At 42.8% G+C, this 18643-nt stretch overlaps 1 protein-coding gene across 1 annotated transcript in view; it reads right to left on the bottom strand.

The window, feature by feature from the left end:
* The window catches only part of znf827 (zinc finger protein 827), a 65414-nt gene extending 47114 nt beyond the window's left edge, over nucleotides 1-18300 (bottom strand). Inside the window, exon 1 of the mRNA XM_061091829.1 lies at nucleotides 18044-18300. Within this exon, the coding sequence (XP_060947812.1) occupies nucleotides 18044-18086 (43 nt within the window). The 5' untranslated portion in view covers nucleotides 18087-18300. The remainder of the gene's footprint in view (nucleotides 1-18043) is intronic.
* Nucleotides 18301-18643: the final 343 nt, after the last annotated feature.

Below are 18643 nucleotides of genomic sequence, written 5' to 3'. Positions count from 1 at the left end.
GAGTGATGGAGGCATGAAGATCCGGGCCGAGGCGGCAAGCGTCTGCCACTGAAAGGGAACCATTTAGCGGTGTAATGGCGGGGATGACTTGCATGTTGAGACAAACAGCTGCAGGGTGCTCAGCAGTCTGGATCTGTTATCACTCACACACGGGTGATTCAGTGGTGCAGCGGCGGGGGATTTTCTCTCTGGTCCACAGAGATGTATAGTGCCACCAAATTATAAACAAAGAGGGAGCCATAACAAGTCAAAGTGTAGGCTGAGGAGAGAGGAGGCCAAAGGGCATCAAGACATGCCAGAGAACATTGTCTTGAGCTTGACCAGACATGTAAACAGACCGGCTGAAAATATTTTGATGTAGCACCCCTGTAACTTACAGTGTTTGCAAATCTATTTGTTTTGTTAACGTGCCACAAAAAATAGACAGGCAGCTCACAGCCTGTAACTACAGCGAAAAACAGTTTGAGATTTCAGGTAGTGGACTTGTTCATTGTTTCACCATGTAGTGCTGTCAACAATCTCCATTTGTGAACTTGGCAGGATTATTTTGGACACAGCTTTTCTAGGTCAGAGAGGGGTGCATGCAGGCGTGTGTGTGTGTGTGTGCGCACACATACAAGCTCACTACAGGAGTCAGTGATATTTCAACTAACCTTGTCACACAGAATGATTGCTGGTAAAGGGAATAGTGTGAGTTAGAGAAAGTAGAGAAGAGCAAGGGACTGGAGTAAAGGTAGGTCAGGAGGTCACCCACCACATGACTTGTGTGATGCTACTGCCTAACAAATTCTCTCTCTCACACACACACACACACACAGACATACACACATAGAGACACACACAAAGCTACTCTGTGACTTAGCCAGGCATGAAAATTGGCCTCACTGACCCCAGGCCTGAACAGGGTAGGGGGAGAGGAGATGGCAGGGCGAAGGAAGCGAGGGACAGATAGAGGGATGGTTAAGGGAGGGGTTGATTTGGCTCGGCAGGAAAGATGAGGAAGCCATTAGCCGATTAAGGCTGGACCGGGGGTGCATCAATGCTGCGCTGATGTCAAAAAGGAGAGTCATGCCCATGAGCTAATATAGCAATGAAAGAGAGGGAGCAGGAAACAGAGAGCGGCAGTGCGGGTCAGGGAATCACTAAAATCGCAAAGATTGCTGACCACAAAGCCATAAAAAAAACGAGATAACATAAATAAAAGATTGCCAGAACATGCCAAGACTAAAGCCATCACATCTACATCACCAAAATAATTAGCCTTACATCCTTTCCGGCTGGGGAGTAAGCGATGGCAGCATGTGTGTTTGGGGCTGGGTTAAGGAGGCAGGGCTGTGGTGCGGACATAGGAAGGAAGGCGGTGAGTAAGGATGTAGTGAAGAAGGAACCGTGGCGGTAATTAAGTGTCCGGCTGGGCCCTGGCGGAGGTTGCCACGGCCGCGGGCTATGCTAATGAGCACGCCCGGCGGTCAGCGCTGCCTTATTAGCACTCGCTGGACAATATGGTGGGAGAGACGCTGAACTGGCGGGCTCACGTCTCTGCAAATGACTAACCTCCCGAGGAGTAAGGTAATTCCATTAATTGGGACACACTGGATCAGGGTCGCCTCCCTTCCTTTTTCCATAATCTCGCACTTGCTTGATCTCTTTCACACCAACATGCTCTCTTTTCGTCTTGAGCGTTTGTCTCCCTTCACGTCGTTCCCTTTCTCCCATACAAATGTCGTAAATAAATAAATAACTAAAAGACAGATGCTCTAAATAAATCCAGCTGGATGTGTGGGAGCCAGCAGACACACTTCTCCCCTTCATATGAAATGATGTGCCATTAATCGTTAGATGCTGTTGTTCTTTAGCTGCAGCAACATGATTACAGCTCCAAAGTTTAGCCATCACATTTCCATTAGGAAGTTGATGAAACACGACAACCAACAAGGTAATGGACAAGACATGTGATCGTTGAGGTGATATGTCATACAATGGAGCATGTAACATGGGGGGAAGAAACACCACTTTCCATTAAATAGACCCAGTCAAGCTTTCATCAGATAAGATGGACTCTGAGTATCAGTACTTCCTTATACAGTATATGCATACTTGTATAGTATTAACTCAGTTATTAAGTGGTTGTAAAAGCCTATACTATCGCTGACTATTCTAGTCATCTATTTTTTTTCATGTTAGAGTGAGCTAAATCATTAAATTAAATATTCAAATATGTTGAAACCTTGTGTTGGTCCGCGGTAGGAAATATCCTCCATGTATTGAAGGTTCATTTTACAAAACATCAAACTTTACAAATCCACCCCTGTATTCCAACTCTAGATATCTCCATTATCCTGTCCAACTTGTGGTCTGTGACAAAGACACAAACAGCCCATCTTTTAGTTGGAATCCGAGGTGAGCCGATACTCTCAGTGGGGATCAGGGTTCAGGCAGCAGGGCTATATATAATGGCGGTTGAGTCGTATTGAAATGTAGTGCAAATTACCATCTGTGTATTTTCGGCCTTGGCCTCCGTGGTTTGTGGGTACTTTGGGCAGCATGCCAGAGGTGAAACAGGAAGGAGAAGTGTTCTTGGAAGAGAATGAGACGACTGAGAGCCCCAGACCTCTGAAATTCCTCATTGCAGATGAAGTGCACTTTACCCCTGGTATATTTTTCTCTTCCATTTTTAGCTTCTCATGTAAAAAGAAAAAAAATAATCTTGCTCATAACCTAAGATGTGTCATCAAAGCTATGGACCTAAACTACAGGAGGGAGAGATGAGGTATGTCTATTACATCTTCACTACATAAACTGACACATTTCTAATGAAGTTTTAGTCCCTTTATTGTCCTACTCTGACATAAATCAACCTGGACTTGAGGTTAGTGTGCCACTCACGTCTCTGAATATGTAGTGCATGTGCTTGTATTATGGTATTCCATTACTTGAAAGTAATTCACTATAAGCCTGTATGGTATCACTGTATGCGACAGCTCAACATGGGTGTTATAAATAATACTGAATTTAAAATGAAAGTAAAAGTTTGGACAGCGGTGAAAATTGCCTTGGGCCGGCTGATTCTCAGGAATACAATGAGTATGTCTCAACAGCAAGCATGCAGTATTTTCAGAGTAATACAGTTGTAAAGTAGAAGAAACACATACAAAGTGAATAAATAATAATCCTTAATTTTAAATGAAAATTTACTTCACTGAGTCAACAGACTTGTTTTCATAAAAGTGATATTTGTTGCCAAATAGGACAGTATATTAATTCAATTCAGTCCCAGTGAACTGTGCAGTTAATGTGGTTCCTGCAGTTGTGATTAATTTTTGAGATTTTGCCACATTTTACAACAGATTAAGTCAACTGCGTAGGCAACATCATGCTGCAAATGCATGAATATGGTGTGAGACCATTACAGGAAAGACTGTCTGAGCAGCTCATCAGCTAGAAATAGACATAACATAATGTCTATTAACTTTTTAAAGTTTTACATTTCCCTACTTTCATCCATAGACATACACAGATCATCACACTAAATGTTGCAGATTATAATTCCAGGACTAATTTACAGCTCAGGTGTGAAATTAAACAGCATTTCCTCGCTAATGATCCAGACTGGTGGTCAACAAATGGCCGATGTTCTCTGTCACTGTCCCTAGATCAGATTGTTTGAAACATCCCTTTCACATTAGACTGTCAAATACCATCTCAGTCTAACAATGACCATTTGGACAGAGTGGTCACTTTCTAGTCTAGTAAGGATGTTTGTGTATTTAGTATTTATATTTTTCAGAAGTGGACAGTAGAAAAGCCAGTGAACAGCAGAGTGGGGGAGGCTCAGGGAGAACCTCCAGGTGAACCAGGGAGGGTTGATTGGCAGAGCTGAGATTAGTTGGCCAATTAACTCTTACTGGATTCAAGTCGCAGCGACAGGGCTGCCACAGTGAAGAGGGAGAGACGCATGAAGAAGGAGACACTGAGGGACGGAGCTGAGCCGTGGAGAGACTGCAGGCAAGTTTAAGTTGAGTTTTGAATTCATGTTTGCTCCGTTACTTAAATAAAAAAGGTTAAGAAGTGAACGGTTCGTCTCTTGTTGCTGCTGGGAGACCCCGGTGCCATCGGTCTCATGCCACAAGCAGAATGCTGAAGAGTCCACTAGAATGTGTTTTCATGCACCATCATACAGACCTTTCATACATCACCATTCATTTATAAGCTTGTAGGCAAACATAGAATGGCTAACCCTAACCCTTCAGGTAATGTTAAATCATGAAAGGCCTTCTCTACGGCCAGTGTTAGGGTTTGTCCATTCTGTACTACTCTAGAAACATGGTGGTGCCACATGGAGGGCACCATGGAGGATAACCTGCACTAATGTAGATATAAACAGAAGCTTTCTAAGGTAGCACAAACACAACCATCGTTAGTGTCATGTGAGTCATAGTGATGAAAACATAATCTAATATTATATGAATATGATATTGTTTTTCTGCCAGTGGTTGATCCTTTATTAGACAGAAGGGACCTTTAAGGTAGCAATAAAGAACCACTACCGCCAATCCTCTACTACAAGACTCTGCCACAGACCAACCAAGTGCGAAAGACAAACTAGTTGAAAACCCTAAGGCCATAAGAATTGACAATGATCTGTCCAATTTAAAAAAGACTCGGATCCAAGGGCTACATATATGTACATTCTTTAACCTTTGGTAGCCTCTTAGAGCATGCCCTAAATTAATGTATGTCCTGTTTCTCTCAGCTATGAATGTAAGATTAAAGAAATGCTGACTAACACTTTTTTGTGCCTATGAGTTTGTGTGTGCGGGGGGTGTCATTGTGTCCGTAAAATGTGATGGAAATAAGAGTCCATGAAAATGGAGACTGCCTGTCTTTTTGTATTTACAGTATCAATTAAGAGTTGGCAGATTGTCAACTCTTGGCGTCACAGTCTTTGATCGTATGTGAATTTATGGTAAGTGAACGATAAGGTTAGAATTGATACATGAAGTGTTTTTTTACCTTGCATCTCTTCTGTTCTCAATCAGTATGTTTGTAATAATGTGCAGAAATTCTTTCTTGTCCTGTCTATACAGTTTATTTCAGTTGTGAATGGAAGACGCAAACACTGACTGCCAATCAGAGCGGTGACTGTGGCAGCTGCTGTGTACGGTGACATGAAGGACATCACCTTCATAATGATGAGTCCAAACATAGCCAACTGTTATCTAACCTGTCACTCACCATCAGCAATCAGTCAATCAACTCAATATTAATCCATAAATAATATAGGAAAGACAGCTTTTGGTTAATCCAGGGATTCAATATCTGAAATGTCTTATATTGTGTTTCATATTGACACAGTGTATTCAATATGGGGAAACATATTGCTCTTTGGTTTGCAACAGTGCCCACAATCATCATGCTATCACTCACTCGTACATGAAGGCAATGACTTTGAGCCTCTGAGACACCTAATCTCTGACCAGCTCTGAACTTGCAAATTACAATATAAGAAATAGTAAAACCTTCGTACTTGTATTTCCTATCACTCTGGCTTGGACAGTAATTGGCCTGGGTCAACTGCTTACTGGCCCTGGGCCACTGAATAATATATGCTGTCACAATCTGCCAAAAGTTAGATTTAATTATGAAAGACTTACTCACTGCTTGCAGTGTTTTACGTAATGGTGAGTCAATTGTTTATATATTTTTTTTAAATCTGCTTTACAATGCTGGTAAACAATCGGAGTTTGACACTTTGAAAAGAAGATCTGTTGTAAAACACCTTCTCTTATTTCTGGAAGCAATTCTGTGCAAAACCCTCCATTGAGTGAATAAGACAACTTGCTAGATCATTTGACTGAAATTCTAGTCTGAAACCATGAATCATCATGCTACATATACTACAAACTTGATAGCTATATCATTTTAAGATTCAAAGACATTTTTTTTTTAATGAAATGTCGAAAGATCAATACAAGAAAGTCTCCCACTCACTGGACATCATGTATTGGTCTGTTGGTAAAGGTGCAGGCGGAGATAATCTTACACAATGCTCATATATGTATTTGAAGATGACATTTTCATTTTCAAAGAGCAGTGTTTCCCCTGCATGCATTACGGTGCTGCTAAATCTCCATCCAAGGTGAAACACTGAAGAGTTTTAGGAAAATAACCCCAGATAGATGAGTAAGTTGGGGTCTTTAAAAGCAAGGTTTTAGAAAGAGGTTTTATTCCATCAGCATAAATCTCGTCACAGCATTTAAAATTGCTGACCAGCCAAAAGATTTGGTTACATGGGTATGCAATGAGTTTCATTAGATTGTATCAACCCTAATTTCCGTTACTTTTGTCTCCTTTTAGGTTCTGCGACCTGGGCTTTTTTACGCTCTTAAATCACTTTATTGTACCATTGCTTATGAACCGAAGATACAACACAATGTCGAATTTATAAATTGAGAAATCTCCATTTGATGTTCTTTCTCTCCGTCTCTTCTGATCGTCTTCAAATTTTGTGATGGCATTTCTAAGAAACCCAGGTAGGGCAGTGTCGACTGTGAAGAGGGTTCAACTCTAACCCCATCTTCAGTGACATCATATAATTACTTGGTGATGGGTTAACAAAAGAGTGTTGCTTTGTGAGTTTTTAGCTAAAAAAAACATTTTAATAACCCAGCAATTTTTTCCTGCATACCACGCACAAACAGGCACATTTAGAACAGGCACAACTGTTACTAGTTCCAATATAAATGGAGAAATCTGGCTTTCTGTTTGTTCTCTGATTTTCTCAACAACCGTTTAACAAATCGACTTTAACTTGGTGGGTGTTTTTCTGAGGACTCCAAGAGGTGAATTCTTTGAAGTTTTTTGGGATGAGCCGTAGTCGAGGCTCCTCGTTTATTTGAAAATGCACTTGGTGTGCTGTGTTTATTGGAAAACAGAACAAATTGTCACGAGGCAATATTTTGTAACAATGCCACAAATTGACTGGCACATTTTTTACCATCTAAAAACAGTTACTCACTGCTGAATGTAAATACAAACATGGTCTCCAATTATTGTTGATAAAAGCCAGATGCCAAGTCAGTGTGAAGCCAGCCAAAACACAATCCTTTCATTTTAGCAAAAGGCAGATTGGTAGTCAGGAGAATGCTGTAGAGATGGTATGTTAACACTAAATGACAGACGCGAAGTCTTATAGTAAAGTAATTACTGAAGTAATACTTTATGTTCACATTGATTTACAATGTAGACTTATGAAATACAGCAGCTGATGCACACGATGCATCTATCAGCACATAACCGAATAGCAAACACTTGTGTGAAGTGAATGTGAGAAACTGAGTAATGTGAGAAAAATATAATGGGTTTTTGTAAATGTGCAGTTAATTAGTTAAATCCAGTTAAAGAAAAAAAATCAATCATGGGCTCATTGATAAATAGGTCAGACTGCCAGCGTAATGTCACTTGACATTGCAGACCAATTTCAAATCTGTGAAAAGAGCTATATATCCATAAAGACCTCGCTCATTCTGTTTCATAATAGGCATGTGTGGGTGGCCACCTTCTTTTTTTTTTAGATAATTGTTTTTTTTTGTAAATCACTACCTATGCTATATTGTTTATCAATATTTTTATAACTCAAACAAAAATACGCAACTGAACTGAAAATCTTAACATAATAAGTCAAAGGTGTTAGCTCTGAATTGTTTTTTATTTCATGTTTCTATTAGCTTCTGAGGCTTTTCACAACCCTCCGCTTTTAAGAGGCTGAATTCAAACAAGTAGTAGAAAGCTTAGATAGAGGACGCCTCAGGTCAAATACAGCAAATATCTAAATACTGTATCGTAAAAATGTGGCTTAAAACGGGATAAAAAGTCAGTCAAGGGTAGGCAACTATAAAGTTAACACAATGTGTAAAGGGGCATAAAGTATTTGGCAGGCAACCAACTGACTTTTACCTTGATTAAAAACTGAGAATTTCTTTAAGTCTGAAAATTGAAATCTTACTGTGAATCATCATTTGTAGCCTAAAAATTTAAAGTTTACCTTTTTGTAGAATTTGCTTTATATTAGGCAAAAATGTCACGAATAAAGCTTAATTACCATTTGGTTTGGAAAGTTACTAATCATAAGCCACTGGTCATTTTTTCTTCGAGCCGACAACGTGAACTAATTCAACTGAGACATGAACGTCGCACTAACATTCTCAAAAAGACAGGCTACATTCTTTGAAGCAAGTGCAAAAAGAACAGGCCATCACCCTGCTGCGTAGCCTTCTAGCAGACCGAAGCTCCTCACAGAGGTGATTGTGTGGCTGTAGAAGGGAAGTGAGAGAGAGAGAGTGGGAGGGTGGAAGGTGGGTGTCTGTATAGTGCCCATGTATTGTTTGTAAATTACCCTACTGGCAAAAGCGGCACTTGGTTCTATAGCAGCCAGTCCACCCAGGGACACAAAGCAAGGTCCAGTGGGAGGTGGGCAGAGAATGAGAGGTAATTCTATATGTGCATGTATGTATGTGAGGGGACAGTGTGTTCGAGCGATGGAGGCAGTGTCTGTTGGAGACACTCGGAGAGGACAGCAGGGGAGAATGAGCTGGGGCGCGAGGAAGACGAAAGCGGGAGGGAATCTTGAGAATTGAAGAGGAGGTGGTGGTGGTGCATGGAGAGAGTGTGTGTGTGTGGAGGGGGGGGTACCTTTTTTATGGTGGTATTGGTTTGACGGCTGTTTGGCAGAGGCGCCCAAGGCAGTGCCTGCTTGGATTTTAGCCTGTCACTTAGGACAGGGACACTAATCAGGATTGGTCCCGGTCTCTACCCAAGGAAAGGGGGAGCACTTTCAGGCCATTATTGAAAAAAAAAGGAAAAAGGAGGGAGCAAGAGAGGGAGAAGAATTGCTGTGGCACAGCAGGAAATGCTAACCACTAACCTCATTTACATGCAGGTCCAGGGAGAATGGGGGGAGAGCTTATTCCTTTTCCAATCTCCATGTTAAATGCTGGCCAGGGCAGCTGATGGGAAGGAGAGGCATTGTTCGCCCCATGCTGCTCTTTCCCTCTCTGCTATATCAATACCTGCCTCGCTTTCTTCAAGATTTAAAAAGAGACATTCCCTCAATAATTTCATTCTCAACCTGAAATCTATATGAACCTGATATGCGATGTATGTGCCTGTTTACTTTGTGCATACAGTGGTTTGCAACCAACCCTCAAAGGTCTATTTGTTCCGTCATAACCAGGTTGTGACCTGAGGCTGCCGCATTCAAAGCCATCCCTCACCCACCGAGTCTGTTCTGTGGCATAATGATTGCTATGACAACCATCACTTAAAGCCATGGGTAGGTGGAGGAGAGATGTCAGCTTCTCGTCTACTCTTCTGATGATCTCATTTCTGGCTGGCAGGTATAACAAGGTCAAACCACTGAAACTGGAAAAGTGGCTGCTTGCAACATGCAAATGACAGAACCGAGTTTCCAAACAATTACACTGCCCTGTCCAAATCGACATGGGGGCTAAAGCTCTGAGAACCAAAAGGTGGGGGATGAAAACAAAAATAAATCAGGGGAGTCAGAGAGAATGAGATGTAGAGGGAGGGATGTCTGTCTTTGGCCAGCTATGAGCACAAAGTCTGGCTGTGCGTGCCAAATGAGGTTTTTAAACGGTTTTTCTGGGAGGATTTGTGCTAATCTAGAAAACCTTCTGGAGGAAGTGCAAATACATCTGCCACTGACCACTCCTCTATAGAGTATGAGGGATTAATGACATGGCAATCTGAACCAACATGGCCCCCAGTCAAAACACTGGCGGGGACTGGGAACATACAGGCAATAATCAGCTGAGTCTGAGCTAATTTGTCCAGCTTCATTCGTTTCTACTTATGGTTATGGTTCTTACAGGTAACATAAGCTACAGGGATCCATACACAAAATATCCAGTGATTAGCAAATCGAATTAGTATCACAAGGGCAAAATCGACTGATCCCATTTCCAATTACCCTTGGTAAACATTAAAAGGATGAAAACCTGAGTCATATTGTTCTTATAATGCTACAAGCACATTGTACAAATAGGGAGGCCTCCTGAATTAGTCAATCAGAATCATAAATAACCTCACACCCCACTGACAATGGCTTTCTCAGAGATGACATCACATCAATGATTTTAACTTCTCTGGATTTTTGTCCCGCAGCCAAACACTTCCACTCGCCTTTTAGAGGTGATATATTGTTTCCCTAGAGAGCTGTCACTGCCTTATGGTCCTACTATCCTCTGTCTGTAACAGCCCCCCTCCTTCTCTTTACTTTTAATCTCCCTATAAAACTGATCCGACGTCCCAGAAATCTGCAGACACACAGCTGTTGGCCTGGCTAGTTAAAGACATTAGCCGGTCCCTTGCTCTTGACCGCCTAAATGTGCAATGTGGAAACACTTCCGCACCAAGAGGGAGTGAGAGGTTAGCCTGACTAGTGCTTTGAGGCTAACTAGAGCACGGCTTTGCTTGAGAGATGAAGTCTGTGAGCATGTGTAAGAGGCCTCCTGCCCTCCTCTACCCACATAGGAAGTGAGGTCATCTCATAGCACTGTGCTGTGTAGAGTGCATTCAGCGAGAGCGACAAAGATCGACGTGTTGGCCAGAAGCCATTTTAAGCCCTCTAGCTAAATATGCTTACACTGATGGCCTAGTCTGAATTACTGTGTTTCATGTTACAGTATAACGTCCTAAAACAAGATGTTTATAGGGATGGTCAAAATGCAGAGTCCATGGCCAAAATAAATTCAATTTAGATGCCACCTTATGCTAAAAAACTTCCAAGTTTCATTTACAGATGTACTACACCAATTTCTTGACAGCGCGCAGCCAAACATCTTTCTTCTAAGTCAATTGAGGAAGTTCTTTATCTCTCTACAATGTAATTTTAGTGTCTTTCTAGGAGTGAAATGTGAGATAGAGTCCAGCAATAAATCACATCCCTGTTTAGAGCGGGCGTCTGGCACGACTGGCCGGCTTCAGCTCCCCAGACCACCACCACCTCCTCCACCGCCACCGCCTCCTCCTCCTCCTCTCCTCTCATGCTCTCCATCCCTCATGCCTGTTAAAGGCTTGTCCTGCAGGGCCTGGATGCACTTGTATGGTACAACAACAGAGAAACCGCCCAAAGCTCTTAACAGCTCTTCCTCTCCACTTCCTCCCTCCCTCCATCTCCACTGCTACCACCACCAGCTCCTCTCTCCCTCTCCACTCTGCTCTGTCTTTCCCAGCTGCACCGGCGAGCTGTTCCGTATGAACTGCTGCCAGCTGAAAGCCTGCTACTCCTGTGAGATTGCTATTACTCAGTGCAAGCAGGGCTCTGTGTAGCCAAAGGGCTGCTCTCCGAGCTGTAGATCTCCATGTTGTGACTTGTCAACACGGGAAAAATCGTTACCAAGGCTGAGGCACTTCCATTCCACACAGAGAGGGTTCTGATTGAGACCAGGCAGACAGGCAGGTACTGTACTGTGGTGGAGGTATCTGCTGTTGGCTGACTTTGTGCTGCAGAGGATTCTCTGCTAAGGGAGGGCACTTTGAAATCATTAGATAAACACACATCTAAAAGAAAGAAAAAAACACGGTTTCGCAGTGAATTTGAGCTGAAGATATTGATATTAAATTAGGCAATTTGTAATCAGACACGGAACAAGATGAATCAGAAGTTTTCCTCTGTGACTTAACATTTTAAAATGTGACCTTTTCAGGGGGTTTTAAGTCACAATTTGATCTAAACTGAAGTGAGGAGTATCAGAGTGTTTTTTTTAAAGGATCCCACCGGAAAACTAATAAATCAAAGACTGTAAAGACATTTTTTTTATGTTCTGCAGAAAGTACTTGTGATGAATTAGGTTGGCTGTGGCACAGGCGGTAGAGCAGGTTGTCCACTAATATGAGGATCAGTGATTCGACTCCCAGGTCATGCCAGCAGTGTGAGGATGGAATCTATGACTGGTAGCTAGATATGTATTGCCTCTATAGCAAGTGCTGGATGAAAGTAAAGGTGAGTACTGGGAACAGACAAATACCTGCCTAAAACAGTATACATTTAACAGAGTATTTTAAATAAAAGCGGTAAAACTACACCTAGAATCTCCCTGGCACATTATTGTTGTTTTGCCACAAAAAAGGTTAAAGGTTTAAAAACGTTGGGTAAGTTACTTTAGACTTCTGACACACAACTGGTCTCTTGCAGGCACATAAGAAAACATAAAAAAATCAATTTTTTTCTTGACATCAAGGCTCGTCTACTTTCAAAGTGGAATTTTTGGAAGGCATGTGGAAGAGAAATTTACTTGAATTGCTGGACAAGATTAGTCATAAACAAAACAAAAACCTAAGTCTTCACATGAGGTGCCGCTCATTCTTGGCCATAACCACTACATCATTGTAAAAACAGGGGCATATGCACTAGTTTTACACTCACTCCCACAATTATCCATTACATGTTATATTCACGAATGGATATAAAACACTCATATGCAACCATCACACACAGCTATGGCTATTTATCACCCCAGTAATATTCAATCATCATTAAACATCAGAAGGTGGTTAAAGCTATAGAATTCCTATTGTAATGTACTTTACAAAGTAATTTTCAATTCAGGATCAAATGAAAAGGTCCTTAACAGGGAAGTAACACTCAAATGTAAATAAAAAGAATAATCAAATTCATCATTGTTCCATATTCACACCAATAAACGCTGACATTTGTTTTTATGGCTGTGCTCAAATGTGCAGCAGGAGGTGGCTTAAACACCACAGGAAGAAAGACTTAAACCTGTTAATCTCAGACGAGTTAGTAGGTTTGATACAGCTATCTGATGAGACAATTTTCACTGACTTGAGTTCAACAATGTGGAGAGGTTTTGTCTCATCCACTACTTGTTGCCCAGGGTTAAATTACTATGAATTCACAGTGCACCTAGACAGGGGATTTTAATAATAAGTGATGGTCTGCAACCTTGTGTTCAAGATTGAACTAGCTAATCACCAAACTGACAAGCATACTTTAGTTAACAGTCATCAATCAACACAATAAAAATACTTCCCTTGTGGAATTAGCACTTTTGAATTAATCTCTTGCATGTGCAGAGCAAGTACAATTACTAACCCGATAAATACAACCTACTGTACATCCTATGAAAGCATCTCACATTGCAAACTTGTCAAATAAGAAACATCAAGTCCGTCAGTGAAGGGAATTTACCAGGTTAAACATTCCCAATGTTAGTTTATGGACCTGTGAGGATGCTTTGGAATTAGAAGGCCTCTGAACGGCAGGATCGACGGTGAAAAGGTGTCGTCTAGTGATGTGACTTTGTTCAACAGGTCCCTAATTTCAACGGAAATGAGAATGAAGATATTTTGAGAAGATATTTATTTGACATGGGTGGCAGGATGATACAGTTGTTAGCACTGTCATCTCATCGAGGCTGCTCGTTTGAATCCCAGTCTGTCTGTCTAGACTTTGCCTGCTCTCCCTGTGTTGGGTATGCTGGCATCTCCTTAAGTCCAAAGACTGTTAGGTTAAGATAGAGAGTACAACTGGGGTTAGGTTAATTGAGACTGTAAATTGACAGTAGGTGAGCGTAGATGGCTGTTTATCTCTGTATATTGGACCTACGCCTGATGGCAAAACATGTTATTCTAAGGTAACATACAGACCCACAACAAGTTGACTCTTCTTCCTCATTTATATTGTGAATGTATAAGGCCAAAAACAAATCACTGCCATGAAAATAAACCACCGTGCTGCCTGTGTGCCTGGCCAATCATATTTAGTATTAAACAAAGTTAACTTTTGTGTGGAAGTATTCTTCCACACCCCGAGGGATAGCTACTTCTGTGACCAACTCACTGTTTATTCACACCAGTCTCAGTTTTTTCTGTCAAACACAAAAGGCTGAGTCCCGTCTGTCCACTGAATATGAATGTTCATTTGAGGCTGGTATCCATGCTCTCCGTGACGGTGTACTATAAGCGAGGTATTCACCACCTTTCTCCTGCCCTTTAATTCATTTCTAAGTTAAAGCCTGTGTATCATTATTCGCTTGAGCTCCACTCGCCCGACACTGCCAGAGCACCCAAGCCACATCAACTTGAAGGGGGGACGTGGCGTGGTGGTGAGGTGAGGGATTCTTGGCAGAAATTCCCCACAAATTTAATGCCAAGAGCGAAATTGAAACCTCCTCTCATTTTCCTTTCCCCTTCATCCAATGTTTTCAAGCCCCAGCCCCACCAAGGTCATTATAATCATAGCAAGTGGAAGAGAGCCAGTGACCCGCCATTACAGTAAGGTAGCGAGCCACCCAGTCAGTCAGCTATTGGCTGAGGAAGAGGAGCCGATTTTTGTCTAGAAATGTTTCAGATCCCTCCATTTAAAATGCAGACGTTGCCCCAAGAGGAGGCTCCTCCCAATACACTTAGGGTCTGTGCTCTTTATGATATGGACTCTCACTCAGTCTTTATTTTTAACACATACTCAATGTAAGGTTACTCATCCACTTTCATTAAAAATAATTGATTTACAGATAATGCCTGGCAGAGAAACGTTATGGGGTCTTGTTTGATCTAATGATATCTATAATACGCATGTTTTGGCTGAGAATTGGGTAAAAGTATACTTAATATTTAAGCCTGACCTCGTGTCATTTTGGAAATACAAAGTCACATACAAATACTAGAACTTTCAAGTACTTCAACCAACCCCAACTTTTAATAGTGTTTAATAGGGAAGCAAATTTACACAAACAATAACTCGCTGCAAGGTCATAAAGAATGGCAGTTTTCATCGTGGCACAAAAGGTCATGTTTACTTGTCAAAGTGAAGGCGCCATACTGTACTGTGACCTCCATAGCCGCCTTATGTACCCAGAGACACACAAACACACACGTAAACACACACACAAAAGGGTTACGTGTCCACTTTCACATGTGCGTGCCGTGCACACACACTTAAAGAATAGTCTCATCTCACAAGCTGTGCCACAGACAATAGGACAGTTCACACTGGGCTACACAACCCATATATCTGGGTCTGTGCTAAGATAAAGCACCTCCCGTATTAAAGCCAGTGTATTAGCTTGGCCTTTTTCACCACAGATGAAGAGATTTGAAGCTCGATATTGTGCTTGTTGGCTGGCACACCACCAGGGTGTTGTTGGCTGAATAATGAAAACACACAGACTGACAGCGAATGGCATTAGGTGACACTTCCATTCTTGAGTGGGAAGATCCAAAACAAGGCGCAAAAAGCTTCTGACAAATTCATACTTTTTTTTGACAGTTTGTTGACTGAGGAGGAAACAACTCCTAAATCAGAAAAGGCTTTCATTTAAAGCCAGGAACACAGGCACAGCAGTGCTCCAGAACAGTGCCTACATAAGAGTGCATGATTTCAGATACGTGGGTGCAGAGTATTTTTGTTGCACACCATTTACGAAGCGACTTAATTGAAAGGTTGACACGGGCTTAGTTTGATTTTCATGTCCAAAAAGAAAGGAAAATATTGGACTTCATGTGAGACAATACACGACTGTATGATAATGATGCCATGCCAAACACAGCTTTCACCCCTAAGCCGTGGATCTTTTGAAAAACAGGTTATCCAAAAATCAGAACGCCTTAGCAAACACAACTTTGTGCATTTTCATTGTCTGATCTTACATTTGTTCAGTCCCCCACTTTTATAATAATGGGGAGGAAATCATCCAAGTGTGCCCTTAAATATTTTAGTCATTATAATGCAGAGCTTGTTTTTTAAAAGATAATCCTAGTCGTGGAAATTAATCTCCAGGGTGCAGTTGGAGGGTGTAATGGATAATCAATTGTTATTTCCCTAGGTAGGCAACTAGGTGCTAAAACATGTTTATATCGGCACACAGAAAAAGAGAAAAAACAGCTGGTTGGGTTGACTGGTCATTTTGAGGATAGTAGATAACTTAAAAGTATGAGGAAATATTGTACTCTGAACTGTATTTACAATCTAACCCTATACAAGAGAAAGAAGATGCTGGGAATAGTTTTGAAGAGTATCTCAGATACAGTGGTTGAACCTCACTAACAAAGAGGAAATCCAAGAGAACGCAACTTGTTTCTAGTACTGACATAAAATGCAAATACAAGAATTTCATGATTTCGCTCCACACTAAATCCATTTAACACACCGATTTTGGTAAATGATGAGGAAAACACACTCTGTGTACAAGTGTCCTACAGATGTAGAGTGTAAGTGAAAGGGCTGCAATGAGTTATACTCGGTTATATTATCATGACCCTGCTCTGTGCAGTCCAACCATGTGGCTTACATATTCTTTATGCAGCATATCAGTGAGGACTCACTGTCCAAACATGCCCCTGTGTCTCTCTCTCGCTCACACACACACACACAGATACAGTCACTCACTGCACCTCCTGTCACCCAGTCTCCACCTCTATGCCTTCCAGCCAACCGCTGCAATTTCCCAAGTTCAACCCTAGGTCAAACACCTGATCAGTCCATTAGAGAATATTAGAGACGGAAAAATATAAAATGTGAAAAAAGGCCATTTGTGTGTATTGTGCAGCGATACAGGAATTCCTCTGATGCACATTTGTGTCAGAGATGTTGAAAGACTGGTGACACGTGCCGGAGATCACCCATTCCCTTAAAAACCCCTCGGACGTCCGAATGAAAGTAGACATCGATGGACCGAGCGAGAAGACCCGAGTCGCAGCATCTTCTGAAATGACTCTGAGCAGCTGGCACGGTCTGACATTTCAGAAACGGAGAGGAGAAGTGTCACAAGATAAATGCATCAAGCCGCCGTTGATTGAAAAGATGAATCACCCTGATTATTCATCACATTTGAATAGCCGAGTGACTAACTGAGATGTTTGTTCACGCATGTAAAGAGCATCGATGATCGAGAGCGAACAAGAAACATGTGAATCTTGGATAAAACCCTTTTTAATAACCAAAGTCATTGCCCACTATCAAATGAGGCAATCCTCTAGCGGCGGGAGTGTGTCACTGCAGCTTTTCATGATCGGGACTGATAAAGGCACAAATACGAACATCCAAGATCTGCAGGGTCAGAAATAAGGAAACGTGCAGCGACCCTCGGGCTAAAAATGAACATTAAAGCAGGTTCCCGCTGAGGAACCACCGTGTTTAAGAGGAGCACATGTATCGGTTCTACCCGCGGTATTGATCGTAGTCTGTCTGCAATGAATGGCTGCAAAGGGACGGGGGGGGAGAAACCCTGAACTTCAGGTGACCGGCCATGGTGGCTCCCACACAGCCTGCGTGCAGACTGGGAGGGGTAGCGGAGGGAGAAAGAGACATGGGGAGAAGGGCAGCGAGAAACAACAACTTCCATCCACACACACTTTTGTTTAAAGTCGACCACGACGACAAAACAAGCCAGGGACGAATCCGACTCCGGGTCCGGGGCAGCGGACCAAAACTGCGAGGTGAAAGTTGGAGGTTTAAACACGGAGGAAATGGAAGTTGAGCTAGGTGGCTAGCGGCGGGATGCTAACTCGGAGCACCGGGGGTGACGGGCAGTCTGCCTCGTCTGATCCGACTGACCCTTCGCTTTATTGGGGCCAGACTCTCCCAGATCCTCCCCCTTTCTAACCGAACAGCGACCTAGCGGAGGCGAACCCCCCCACCGTAACCGACAACCGCTGTTCACACACCGACACACAACAGACACACAAGCCCACTGACCGACACCTTTCCCCCCCCTTTTTAAACCCGAACCGGACCCTCCACCGGTTCGGGCTCTTTTTTTCCCCCCCAATAAAAGCCACGTCTCGGTTATCCACGCACTGCCCAAGCTAACGTTGCCCGTCGCCAACAACATGGCTGCCTCGCTCGGACCTAACAAAAAAAAAAAAGGAAAAGAAAGAAGAAGGGGAGAGAAATAACCTCCGCCGAGTCTTTTGTCTGCTTCACCTCTTTAACCCGAAAACTACTGCGCCAAAGGACGCGAGGAGCCGGGGAAAATGGCACCGAGCGGTCGGGGGGACTTACGTGAAGGCAGGCGCTGGGGCTGCTCCTGCTTCCTCCTTGGCATTTTCCCCCGGTTTTAATCACATTCTCGTCCTTGTGTGGGGATAAGAAGAAAGAAGGTTTCTCCCATTGGGAACCGGAGGCGCCCGTGATGGCAGGGACTCGGTCGTGCACCTGGCTGTGCTCGGTTTAAAGTGTGTATTGTTTAGGGGGGGGGAGCACGGGCAGAGGAGGAGGAAGAGCCGCTGTTGTTGTTGCCTGTGTCTTGACTGTGGCTGCTCCCGGTGCAAGTGTGTGTCTGCGAGCCCCTAACTAACACTAATGCAGGGATCAAAGGGCAGCAACAGCAGAGCACACACACACTCACACACACACTCCACTCACACACACATGCACACACTAACTCTCTTTCTCACTCACTCACACACACACGCACACGCACACAACCGAGGAGCTCGCCCCCGAGAGAGACGCGCACGGACAAGGTGCCCCCGAGCTTTCAGGGTGTTCTGCCGGGGAGAGAGAAAATGAATTTAGCAGAGAGAGAGGGTTGTAATTCCGGACTGATGGAGCCGAGCGACGCGATTTAATTCAACTTCCCCATCACCGAGGGTAATTTAT

This window comes from Limanda limanda, chromosome 2 (genome assembly GCF_963576545.1).
Source record: "Limanda limanda chromosome 2, fLimLim1.1, whole genome shotgun sequence".
Taxonomy (NCBI): domain Eukaryota; kingdom Metazoa; phylum Chordata; class Actinopteri; order Pleuronectiformes; family Pleuronectidae; genus Limanda; species Limanda limanda.
The sequence above is the reverse complement of the archived record's forward strand: the minus strand, read 5'-3'. Positions and strand labels throughout refer to the sequence as shown.